General features: G+C 36.6%; 1 protein-coding gene across 9 annotated transcripts in view; it reads left to right on the top strand.

Annotated features, from left to right (window-relative positions):
• Positions 1-2,603: 2,603 nt before the first annotated feature.
• The window catches only part of LOC138941873 (RNA binding protein fox-1 homolog 2), a 322,458-nt gene continuing 311,116 nt past the window's right edge, over positions 2,604-13,945 (top strand). For 3 of the 9 annotated variants that reach the window (XM_070311797.1, XM_070311800.1, XM_070311796.1), the window contains exon 1: positions 8,213-8,798. In XM_070311797.1, coding sequence (XP_070167898.1) covers positions 8,757-8,798 — 42 coding nt within the window. In that variant the 5' untranslated portion in view covers positions 8,213-8,756. Of the gene's footprint in view, positions 3,075-8,207; positions 8,799-13,945 lie in introns of those variants that run through there. The other 6 variants (XM_070311805.1, XM_070311804.1, XM_070311802.1 and 3 more) reach the window with 5 other exon arrangements.

The raw sequence follows: 13,945 nt of genomic DNA, 5'->3' as shown, positions 1-13,945 counted from the left end.
CCGATGAAATTAACGCACGCTCCTATTAATAAAGCGATATTTGGTATATTCGCGCGTAATACAATAGTCATCCAATATTTTTCTCAATAGTCTCGATACTATCTAATTATTCGCAGGCGATATTTAATTTCTTAATAATTTTTATTAATAATGACTTTTTAATTAGAGCTAAAGTCGCGTGGGTTCCCTCGAACCGTCATACGTTCATACTATTAATATACGATATAACGTATTTACGCATAATATGATAATAGATATTTGATGCTTTCCTCGGCATATAGTCTGATATTATATTTATATATATTTATATATATTTATATATATATTATTATATATTTATATATATTTATTTTCAAAAACTTACCATGCTCGATCGCGATTGAATTTGCACCGCAAGCATCCCGACGTGATCGCGCGCTATACATTATTAAACCTCTCAACTTGCAATTCCGTTAGACTCGTTAGAGCTCTGTGGTCCGATTCCGGGATTCCGAGTTTGTACACACGGGGTTAGAAATACCTTAACGCGTGAAGTTGCATGCGTTGAGGCATATTGGGCGCGCGTGTTTCGTCTCTAAATATTTGTACATTCATGATTCTCGGTTTAGTTATTCAAGGAATCATAATTCTATGTCGAAGCAAAATAAAATTGTTATTTAAAAAATTACTTTTCGTTATTATTATTAATTTTGTCAATGCGTTATTATTTTCTTATTAGAATATTCTTATTTATCAATATGTTATTATTATTAATGAAAATATTGTCTCTCCAATAAGAATAATCAACAGTTAATGCGCAAATATTTAGAGACAAATTTTCACACACGCGTTATTATAGATTCCATACGTGTAATAGTACCATATCCAGGGTGTCCCCAATTTAAATGGCAAAATTTCAAGAGCGTGTAGGGGACCGAAAAACTAAGACGAGAAGTCCTTTTAAATTGGAGACACCATGTATAATATATTGCATACATATAGTAATTTTTATTATTAATTATTAACATATATCCTATATGTATACAGGGTGTCCCATATATCATATATCTCAGAAACATTGCGTTAAATCGAAAAATATTTCAAACAAAAGTTATGTGGCTTCAAGGGGGCCATAAGATGGCGACAATGATCTGACCTTGGAAAATCATTTGAAAGTCAACTTTAAAATCTTAAATAGAAACCTCCATTTTTATTTAGTATTTTTGTAGCTGACATCGAGAGCTTTAACGCAGTGTTTCTGAGATATTCGAGTTGGTCCTTTAAAATGGGACACCCTGTATATGTACGATACGCATTAGAAAAGTTTATAAAATCTTTTCTGTGTCATATTTTTATCAAATATTTCTAATATATTAATTTGTCGCGAGAAAATAAAAAAGTTTCTTTATTTCTCAAGCAGGATACAATAATATTCAATTAATAACTCAATTTAATAACTGAGTATAACTTTTGATCGACGAACGAAAATGTGATTAAGAAACGCAATAAATATTCAAATGTATCGCTTTGCTCTTTCCCCATTATAGGTTTTTATTTTCTTAGAACTGTAGGCTTGTTTCAATTTTCGTAGAAATATTCGTGCTCGATGTAATATTATATTATACGTTGAGACGCTTGTCTAAACAAGTTAGCAGCGTCTGTACTTGAGCTTGCCGTGTATCATAAACAAAACATAGCCGGACTCGCTTCCGAGAATCCCCTCCCTTACTCGCTCTCGTGTCCTTACATTTTTCGTCAATTCTCGACTCTTACATTTGCTCTTAGTATCGTCTCGATTATCGCGCGTTAACATAGCTACATTTGTATAGCGTAAGATCATCTGCACCAATGAATATATTATGTAAATCAATATAGTGATTTAATGCTCCATGTTCTCATTGGTCCAGATCTTACGCTATATTAATTTAATGTAGTGCGATAACTCTTAAATCGATTTTTTTCGTGGTTCTCACTGATATTATATCCGCGCCCGCGTTATTCAATCTACGTAATTTATAATATTGTAAAGAGTGATAAATCGATCGTTTAATAAATATTGCGACGCTTGTGTTAATAATTAGTGATAGAAATTATATGGCATTCGCATTTTCTATTCGATATACGCACGTGTTACTGTTACGTTTAATAGAAACTAGTGCTCGAAAGATTTGCGTAATAAAAGTCATATATCGGAATTTCGGAATCGGACCGCAATATTTTAACTTCGGAATCGAGAGAATTTAGTCACTCTCGCGCTCGCCTACAGTGAGGTCATTCCCGATGTGGAAAAGCTTGCAAAGATGCAGATATAATGGCGATGGAGCATCGTGAATATCGAAGACGCGGCATTAGGTAATCGTTTTAATTGATATTATAATGGGAGTGCGAGGGGATACGTTGTTACACCGAACGCGCACATTCTCCAATTATAATAAATCCTTAGAGACGTATGTACAAAGTATTACGCTGGGCGTATTATCTGAAGGTAACCACGCGTAGTCGGGTGGAGAGGGCGTTGATTCGCCGGCTCGAGTACCGGCGCGAAGTTGCGCGCGCCGCAGGGTCGACGCGCGCTGGTCGCGGTCGCGTCGCGAGCGGCAGAATCGCGCGAGCCACTGCGTCGGTCGGACGGTTTCGCGTCGCGTCCACTTGGTTAATTATTGAAAATCGGCAGCTGCTCGTCGCGTCTGCATCGGTCGCGCGTGTGCCGCAGAGTGTGCTCGTATGTGTGTTGCGGCGTCGATTGACGGCAGCGTCTGTTATTCGTCCGTCCGTTCGTTCGTTCGTTCGTTCATTCGTTACGACGTATGTCGTCCCGAAAAACCGATCCCGTGTCGTTGTTTGCCAAACTGTAATTCGTGAGTGCGTTGCCCGCCCTCGTCTCCTGTTGCTATTGTTCGGTGGTGACATTCGCGCATACAAGAAGGAAGGACCGAAGTGATCGGTGATTAAAGTGCTGTTATCGCGCCAAGTGTTTGCCCGAACTCGACGTGAGAAGAACGTGAAGGGGGCAGAGGAGTGAAAGCAGTCGCGAGACCCGGCACACGCGCGCAACCGGACTTCCTTTAAACGCGACTCCTGTCGACCAAAAAACAGTGAGTCCACATTACATATTTATTATACGCGTTTGTTTACATGTTGCGTAGTGCGCAATTTACGAGCAACTCGAAATTGTGCCACGTAGACGCGCATCATGCGCGTTTTATTCTCGCCATTTCGAATAAAAGCGTAAATCATAGTTTCGATCATTGAAAATAATTCGAAATCTCATCGCTTACTTTCGCGTATTTTTTCTATACGTTCAATAGTAAATTCATATAAGAAATATACTGATTGACTGATTTTTATCGTGACGGTTAAGGATCGCTTTTATTAGACTTGTATAAATTAAAACTTACGATTGATTGTTAATAATTACAATATTTATTTGAGATTTTCATTGTTGCGTGGTACGAAATTTACATTATACAAAAATGCACGATATTAAATAAATACAATTTATATTATAAAGTCGAGCTTTAAACACGATGTGATTCTCGTGTTTGGCAATATAGGAGAGATTTTCTCTTATACTATTATATTCGTATATTTGAACTGCGATTGTGATGCAAGTCAAGATGCAATCGTGATATTAAGTAAGATTGACAATTCACCTTTACCGTTAATAATGTCAGATTTATACAATATTTATAATACCATGTCAATACATTTTCAAAAAAGTTACATATTTCTAAAATATCTATATTTATCTTTTACATCAGTTGATTCTGGATCACTTAAACGATCAATTTTTAGTCGTTTATACTATTAATATTTTGTGTGGAATTGAGTAGAATATGTACGAGTATTTAAAACGCAGAAAAGAATAATTTTAAAATTATTATCATCCATTGAAAAAGAGTGAATAAAATACAAATGTTGGAATTTCTAAGTATATTTAGCGATAATATAGATTCGTCAAATTTAAGATTCATGTTGCGCGAAATAACAGTAAATGCTTTATTACTCTACATTATAATTATCATTTTTTTCGATTAGCCAACAATCAAAAAATTCATCCGGATTCAAGCAACAGTTTTCAACGACCATTTATACAAAGGAGCTATTATTATTATTTTTTTTTTCTTCTTTTGTTTATTGCAATTCCATCAATCGCTCCGCAATCCGTCTTGTGAGACAGATATATTTCACATTGTCGAGTTTTTTCAATCGTATTCCAGCTCGCTATAAATCATTATCACGAATAACAATTGTGTATAAATAATCGTCGCGTGCTGAGAGATTAGCCAGTCTATTTCGAATGATCCGATTTTACATAATATCAGATTGATGGAAAGATCAAGTAAATCGTAATTCGATAGATTTCCATATGTTTACGACTATTGTTATAATATTGTGAATGCAATTTCCGAAATGAATCGTTGAGGACAAATGAATCATTTTCCGTATTTTCAAAAAACGTGTAATCTTAATATCGATGATTTATTTATAATTATAAAGATAAACGTACGTAAAAAAAAAAAAAAAATTTGTCCTATTAAAACAAATGATTATTATATTCTTTGGGCAATAATGTGTGTGATATACAATATTATTTTTTGCCGTAAAATTATACAATACCATTACAATTTTGTCCGATCATTCCGACTGCCGATTACAATGATTCTGTGAAAATAATTAAATAGGCAAACAGATCGCGACAGTCCTATTCTATTGTAATATATTTCGGCCTCTGTGTCTTCACGCGTGTCAAACTGCATCGACGGCAATTCACATCCGACGTATCCGATCTCTCGACCCCTATCGAGCTGACCGGGAGGGGGGGGGGGTCAAGATGGGGGATCTTGCAAAAAAAAAAGGCGTGTACAATCATAAGCTATTTATGAGCTTTCGTGTCCCGTAAATTAAAAATTTTAGTCGATATCGACTCAGCCCCCCCCTCCCCCTCCCCCTTTCCTTCCTTCTCCCTCACAGAAAGTGTTAAATTCCTGCCCAGTGCGACGAGCTGAAAATTTTTAATTTACGGGATATGAAAGCTCATAAATAGCTTATAATTGCGCGCTATTCGTTTTTTTTTATTTTTGCAAGGTGGGGAGGGGTGCTCGATAGAGGTTTCCTGGATCTCTGTTGATCCGACGAACACAGCGTGGATTGAGACCGTAGATATTTCGTTAGATTCTCCTGCGCAAAGAAAGACAGCGCGAAATTTATTTATACTCGCGAATTTATACTTGATCGGCCGCCGCAGTCGTTGCAGTCGTCGCGGCAACGATAGCGGCGCACGCGTTCGGGAATGCCCTTTGGAGCGGCGGCGTCGCCGCGCATATTTCACGACATGGACGTTTTTAGAAACGCGGAAATAAATGGCGAGCGCGCGAGCGAAGGTTCATTTGCATACTAAACGCAAATGCCCCCCCCCCCCCCCCCCGCCCCGAACTATCGCGATTATGCGCGGAGCGCGCGCGGTTACGTATGCGAATAAACGCCGACCGCGAACGTCGGCGCGGTTCCTTTTCCGAGTCGTCGCGACGTTTCGCTCTCTCTTTGTCATCGAAACGTGTTACACGCTCGAAACTGAACGCCTCGAAATAACGAGGAAAAAGGAGAAATAAAAGCCGGAGGACCAATAGAGGCGATAACGCGAATCTCTGCGCGCGCACGCAGATCGTTTCCCTAGTTTGTTCCCTGTATATCGAGCTTCATCGAGTGTATTATTTCTGTTACGCATGAATGAGCATCGGGATCAAGTGAAATATACGAGAAAAGTATCACAGTGTGAAATATAGAGGAGAGAAAAATATCAGAGGCATAAATATCAGGATTCGACTCATGTAAATAAAAGTTTTCATATACATGTATCTTTATATATAAGAAATGCTTTTTTTTTTTCCTCTTTATACATATAATTTGTTTATGACCGATAACAATTTGGCGGAATATGCTTTTTAACATAACTCCGCGTTATTTCTCTCTATGCTTTTTAATATACGTAAGAGCACCCGCGTTCGTTTTATCCCGCTTTCTAATTGGTTGCTTCTTATCTTAAGAAATATAAGTAATATTACACGCGCTGTCTCTTATCTGTCGCATTTTATTCTCGTATTTCCTTGGTAATCTTATTTAGTGCTTGTAACGCATCGTTAATTCGGCGAAAACGTGATTACGGCAAAACATTCGTAAGATATTAATGGCATACATAATATCGGAATACATATACTGTGTCATTTGTTAATCAATGTTAATAATTTTCTACTGGGTCAAACACATGTTGAAATAATAGATACCAATGTGTTTGATGATTTCGCGCACATTATCCATCGCACGAAAATCAATTATCGAATTCGTCGATTAAAAAATCATTTATTAACTCGTATGACTGATTGTGTATGACACATTATAAAAAAAAAATATATATTTATATACACGCATCTACACTTTTGTTTTTCATAATATGCGAGGAATCTTGTTTATCTGTTTCATTAAATTTTCATTTTCTATATTTTTCACAGGGTTGGAAAGTGTAACGCGTTACTTGTAACGTCGTTACCGTTACAGTTATTTTTTTTTTTTTCGATAACGATCGTTAAACTTCTTTCCGTTTCTAACGGTAACGATAACGTCGTTACATTTTTACAGTAACGAATTAGCCGTTACTTTTGTCGTTATTTTTTTCGTTCTTATTATCTTATATGTATTCAACGGATGTATTTTTTTGAAAATTATTTCGTAGCCTTCTATCATAGGCTGCATTCTGATAGTCGCTGCCAGTATTGAAAATCTATAGTAACGTGTAAATTATAGATTTTACAATATTGACAGTGAATATTGGGATACGCTCTTAATAATATCAATATTTAAAAATAATGCGGAAAATTTAGGCTGGACGGATAGGTGGGGGGAGGGGAGGGGAATGTCGTCGAATATCTCTTCCAAGAACAGGAGCGAGCGAGTTTTTTGCGAGAAAAAAATCGTGCGCCAAAAAACCTTCGCGATACGAACAAGGATAAGATAACGAAGCTCGAGCGATACTTTTGCAATCTCGCGATTATTTTCTGGCGAAATTATACATATAATTGAAGAAGAATCATATATTTTAAAAGAATATTTAAGTATATTGAAATACGAAACGTGTGAAAAACGCGACGCGAAGCTTCACCAATTGTAAAATTTCTCATTTAGCTGTTGGTACTCGTGGTTTCTCGCGGCATTTCAGAGACATCGATTAACGTTGACACGTCACCCTTAATTGGATTTCAGTAACATCCATAGTTTTAAAACTAACCAATCACCAATCAAGAATCGAATGACCGTGATTGGTCAATTTTACAACCATGAATATTATTAAACCTGACGTGTAAAATTAGTCGACTAACTGTCGACTAACCGAACACATTTTTTTTTTCTCTTAAATAAGAATATTTTATTAGGAATGTTCATATGTGGTGTGCGAGCTGCTTTTCAGATATATTCCTCCTCGAATCTTACACATTCTATTCAACGATTATTCTCGTTGTATTATCGTTTCGCCATGAAAATTGATCGAGATTTTGTAATATAAGCTCTCTCTCTCTCTCTTTCTCTCGAGCCGCGCTTCTTTGTTTATATCTGAATGTTTTCATCCAACTTTTTTGAACGCTTCCGTACCGAGACGTTCGGCGACGCGGTCCTCCCCTCTCCTCGCCTACCCGTCCAGCCTAAATTTTCCGTAATCGTGTCAGTCTCTTCCCACAAGCGCGAGTCTCAAGACGAATTACGGTCGCGCTCCGTGTTTCTCGCGTCTTTTTATCCGTCGAAAGTGAGATCCGCGTACGAACGAGTGTCGGGGGGGTCTTGTATCGAATAACAGGCGATTATCCGAGTGTAATATATTAACCCGTGTAATCGTGATTAAGGCATCTTTCGATATATATATCCTCGCAAACGACAAGATTTTTCCCACGCATCTTTTATCTATCGAAAATGAATTTCGCATCCGAACGAATATTCGAAATATCCGAATCGAGAGTAATTTGTAGTTTTGATATATCGACTTTATAATACGATACAACGATCGATGAATACATTATTTAACATATTTTTAGGCGCTGAAATAATTTACTCGCTGTCGTATATAATAATATTGCGTTGAAAATATAAGCGCTTCGCGTTCCACACGTTTCTGCTTTAATATTCTTTAATATTGTTTTCGAATGTAATCCTTTTTTCAGAGTTATGTTCACAATTTCATAAATCGAGATCGCAAAAGAGCGTCGCTCGAGCTAGTTTGATTTATCTCGCGCAGGATTTTTCGCGTACGGTTTATTTCTTGGAAGAGACGCGCTCGCTCCTTTTCCTGGAACGGATATTCGACGACGCGTTCCCCCCTCCCCATCTACTACTACTCGACCTGCCTAAATTTTCCGTAACCGTTACAGTAACCGTCGTATTGCATTAGCGTGCGAGATTGAAATATTCTTTCCGTATTTCTCGCCTTTTTTTATCCATCACAAGTTTATCCCGTGTATAAAGTGGATGTCGCGAGTATCGGGAATGTCGATTAGAATCACGGAAAATCGTCTCCGTCCATTTATGAATACGCGATTATATGTTCTTTCGTGTTTATAATCGGCATGGAAATAATTTTACCGCGTCATTGCATATGGCGGATTTTGGACTACGAGTGAAATAGTGATTATGAGAATAGTGATTATGCACGAGTGGACAAATTGATAGACTGTCTCGTCTCAATTTGAAGCGAAGGGAGCAACCGGAAACGGAAGGGATCTCGCGCCGACCAGATGCGGAAAGAAGTGAGACATGCAAGGGCGGTGCATCGGTCGGTCAGTAGAATTTATTATTAAACATTAAAAATTGTCAATATAATTTTTAGTTTATGGAAACAATAGTATTGAAAAATCGGGGTTTTGTTTTTTTATTAATGATTTATAGCTCATGTATAAATATTTAGAATTATAACTGACCATAGTATCTTTGCCTTGATTATTTCTATTATTCGTCATTGATGATTACTGATGATTTCATAATTATAATCGTTGAGCGCATTAATTTTACTATTTTATTAGCATTCGAAATCATCATTAATACGATTACATTTTATTTAACTCTGATCACTCTGTAATCTTAACATCCTTAACGCGTCATTTTTAGAGAATGAAAATTATCAAACATGTGCATTAACGAAATTAACAATATGCGTGTCAATTTATTTTTTAATTTACGGAAACGATGGTATTGAAAAATCGAGTTGTTTTTGATTAATCATTTATAATCTGATAATCATATAAATATTTAGAATTAAAACTGACCATATTATTTTTGCCTTGATTATTTCTATTATTCATCATTGATGATTATTAATGATTTCATAATTATAATCGTTGAGCGCATTAATTTTACTATTTTATTAGCATTCGAAATCATCATTAATACGATTACATTTTATTTAACTCTGATCACTCTGTAATCTTAACATATATCTTTAACGCGTCATTCTTAAAAAAGCAAGAGGAGCAACAAATTCAGTTTCTTATATATTTCGATAGTATATTGTCCACAGATTATTTTAATACCAAAAACATGCGAGCAACAAATTCTTTTAGTTAATTTATATAATATAATAGCGCGTCGTATAGGGTCCGCGGCGACAAAGTATCGATTTTTAATACTTTAAGACGAGCAACAAATTCAGTTTCTCATATATTTCGACAGTATATTGTCCACAGATTATTTTAGTACCAAATACATGCGAGCGATACATTTTTTTATTTACTTTTACTTCGCGCAAGTGAATGGTAGGGCGCGGCGAGACTGAGTATATAGTGATATTAATTAAATAATATACTTTTTTTTAAATATTTTTATGTTATTTTAGAGCAACAAAATAGCAACAAATTCTAGTGTATTTTATTTTTTGATTCGAGCATTCTATATATTTTTTTCACTATGGGGGGGGGGGCTGGCTTAATGTCAAGCTAGCACCCCCCACTTTGAATGTAAATTCCTGCTAAACGGTTTGAGCAACAAAATTCGGACTACGGCAACTAATTAGCACATAATTAGCACTAAATTATTTGATGTATTTGACTTAATTTGGCGTTGGTGGGGGGGCTAACTTAATATGAGTTGATTCTTTTATATATCTAAATATTTGAAAAATATTTTTATTCCTTGGTTCGTAAAATTTCATTGCTAGCAGCTTGCTGAAATCATATGCTAGCAAATCACAATGGCAGAATCGATTTCGTGGATAACTCGCGCGAGTTATTCCGATCGACTCGTGCAAAACAAGTTGATTGACTGGCGCGATCCGCTCTCCTTTTGTTGTCGCGTCGGATCACGTTTGACCGGATTTCTGAAGGACTGTTCCCGTTTAATGTCGCATGGCCGTCAGGCCGATGCGATTGTAGCTATAAGCCTTATCTAGTTGTTCGCGCGTTATTTGCATTCTCCAATTTCGTTCCTATCTCACTGACGTCAATCTCGAAATTGCTTATGCTTATGCGAAAGCGACTGCATTTTGTTCAATATCTCAATAGGAACCAAAGTACCAGGAATTTTTCATTTCGAAAGCTAAACTCTTGCGGTTCTCTAGATAAGATCGCTATCGTTGACAAGTAATCCTCATTTTGCGTGAGTAAAATATTGCAATTATGGGAAATTGCGAGCCAGAAGCAACATATAACATCGTGGCAAATCAGTTTTTTTTTTCCCCTCCGAGCTTGCTGACATATCAAAAGCAAAAATATACTCTCTCTTTATTTCTCTCTCTCTCTCTCTGTTTGCTGTTTGCAATAAACGAACGGAAATGTATTCAGCATTAGTAGAGAGTTACGATAAATTAAAGTTTGCAAAATCACGGATCGCGTTTTAGCGGTTGTATCGCGGTAATGTCATTTGGTATCCAGTTGAAGGAACGCACAAACACGTGTATCACGCGCGCATATCGCTGGAGATTCGTTTGCCATCGATCCAATAATGATTTCGGTATCATCGAGCAGCGACATCCCGCTTTCGTTCCGCCATATAACATAATAATCGCAATTGCGCTCTATTAATCGCGCGGATACGTAATAATCAGTATTTGAGCCATATTTTTCGTTGGAAAACGCGCAATAAGATAGGACGGGACGAAGAGGAGGGGGAAGGGAGAGGAAATGCACTGTCCGCATCCGGATTCGCATCGCTATTAATCGCTTATTAATGAAATTTATTAATGTCAATAATACGATTTTTGTGCTCGCGCATCCGGATTACAGAAAGATCGAAATCTGTGGTAGCGATCGTATATCACGATGTTCTTCTCATGCATTTCTACATTTTTGGGGGCTTTTGACGCGGATGAATAGAAATAGTTGAGGGAGAAATCCATCGTAAATCCATCTCTTTCGCGGAAAACTTACGAAGGAAGAAAGAAAGCTCGTTCGTTCGTTCGTTCGTTCGCTTCTCATTTGTGTACACGCGGAAGGCAGTACACTCTCAGAAAGGATTTCTGATAACGAGACAAAAAATATTCTTGACATATTTAATCGTATCGCAACCTTACGCGCTATAAAAAAAAAACAATTTAAAAATTAAATCAATAATTCCTTTTCTTCTCTCTCGAATTAAATAAGATTGTCTTACTATCTTGAGACAAGAGTAACATGTACAAATCTAAGCTTATATATTCTTGCATTTAGAATAACTTGATTTTAGCGCCACAATAGTCGGTTATTCTAGATTTAAGAATTTTCCATTTAAGAATTTTCCAATTAAGATTAAAATATTCTTTTTTCAATAATAAATATGATCGTCGCTATATCGATCCTATTTTACGATAGATTGAAGAGTAATAGCATTAGATTCGGAAATCTTTTCTGTGGATGTAGAAATGATGCGTATCTTCGGAACGCAATTTTAAAGCCGAATTTTGCTCAATAATCTCATTTCCATCTTAATTAATTCGTCTGTTATTTATTGAAAAGTAAAGACTTGTTATGGAATTATATAAATAGTTTCATAAGCAATTTCTTTAATTTATTCGAATTGAAGTTTAATTCAATCGAAATGTAATTGACTGTTATTAATGAGATATATTGAAAAGTTTTAATAACCGAACAATATTTACAATTTACATTTTCTCCGGGGAAAAAGAATTCGCCATGTTCGTTGAAAGAAACCGTAACTTTGTATCCAACTGTCATTTTTGCTAAATATAGGCAAAGCCTTGTAATCGCCAATAAATCTTTGCCGCGGTAAAGGAGCTTAATACATTAATTCCAGCAGTGCGATTGTTGATTTTACGGCTTCCAATAACTCGTATATCACATTTGCATCCTCTGTTAATCGTCTCATTCTCTTTATTCCATTCGTATAGTTTACGCATATTACATTTACGAAAATCTAATTACGATCATTTCTCTGTAATCTGGAATAAAGGGGGTGTATTCGGATGTGAAAAGTAGAGAGGTAATTAATTTTGCGCATTATACGTTATTTCGAATAACTTTACGCTTTCGCGGTACGAGATACAACATGGCGATCGGGGTAAATCAATATAATACGTGCTCCGACGTCTGTACGTCATCGTGGCTTCGTACGATCGGTACGTCGAGCCATGTGCGCGTAGGTGCATCCGATTGTCGAGGAGCAGTGCATACAGGAAACAATGTGCTCCGATGTGTCAATGTGTGTATACATCGATACTCTCTGAGGCTCTGACGACACGAAGAGTCGAAGAGAGGCATCTGGAATTTACTCTCTTATTCGCGCTCCTTTCGAATCCTCTTGTCGTCGATGGGGAAGAATCCTCGTCTGAGTAATTTTCATCTCATATATCGCTTTCTCTTCATAATGATATCTATTTGCCAACCGCGTCGGTCATTTAGATGCGAGATCTCGAGATTAGAAAGATAAGGGTTACTTTCAAGAGGGAATTCTAGGTAAATAAACATTGTGTAATTAAATGAAATATATATCGAGAGTATAAAGGAAATAATTGTTCTCTCTGTGTCGCCGTGTCTCGTACATCGTATTTATAATCGATTATATTAATATTCATGAGAGTGGAGGATATCGAGAAAAGTGATTTATAACTTAATAGATATATCAAATTTTATAGATTCAATTATTATTAATTATTTAGAATACATAATACATATGAATAATATGTTAAACTTAAGGGAGGGAGGAGGGGGGGGGGGAGAGGGGAAATACAATTAGAAGCCTTAAAAATGTATGATTTTCAGAAATTTTTTCGGAAAGGAAAGATTAGTGACAAATTTTTTGAACTTTGGCATTCCGAACAATGTCTGACGTTAAATTGACACAAGACAACGTCATCTATTCGGTGTAAGCAACAATTACCACACGAAAAACAATAGAACTCCGCCATGCGGTAACTTAATGCCATCTATGAAAATCGGGCACGAACTTATGCAATTATCGAATAATTTCCCACCTCGAATTTACTTGATCGATTTCTCCCTTATTTGCTCTCTTGCCTGACCTATTTTGCCGTTCGCTATTTACGTCATTTATTTCGTTGCGCACCACTCCTATCCTCTCTTTTCTCCCTCCCTTCTCCCTTTGTTCCACCTCTCGTAAAAACGATCGGGTAATTCGAGAATGCGAGCAACGCCAATAACTATATACCGATCTGACCATCTCGCTGCAACGTATGGCGGAATGTCACCAGAATGGAGTTTCGAAATTGCCTTCGAACTTGTCGGTACCAGAACTGCCAGTCCCAGGTGATTGGTAATCGAAAGGATACGTGACTTTACGATGAACGCTCCATCGTATTAATGTTTCGGGATTGCGAAAGAATATGATATGTTCTGGCAGGGAAAATTGCCCCCTAATGTCGCTGAATATATAATATCTCTGATAAAGACAATTTATAATTCGTGACTTTGTGACAGAATTCCATTTATAATTCCATGTATGTAATACGAAAGATATTTTATAGAAAGAGTCAGGAATATAT

This window comes from Polyergus mexicanus, unplaced genomic scaffold (assembly GCF_030449975.1).
Source record: "Polyergus mexicanus isolate NDT 795.1 unplaced genomic scaffold, iyPolMexi1.0 SCAF_20, whole genome shotgun sequence".
Taxonomy (NCBI): domain Eukaryota; kingdom Metazoa; phylum Arthropoda; class Insecta; order Hymenoptera; family Formicidae; genus Polyergus; species Polyergus mexicanus.
This window is presented reverse-complemented; position numbering and strand designations above follow the sequence as displayed.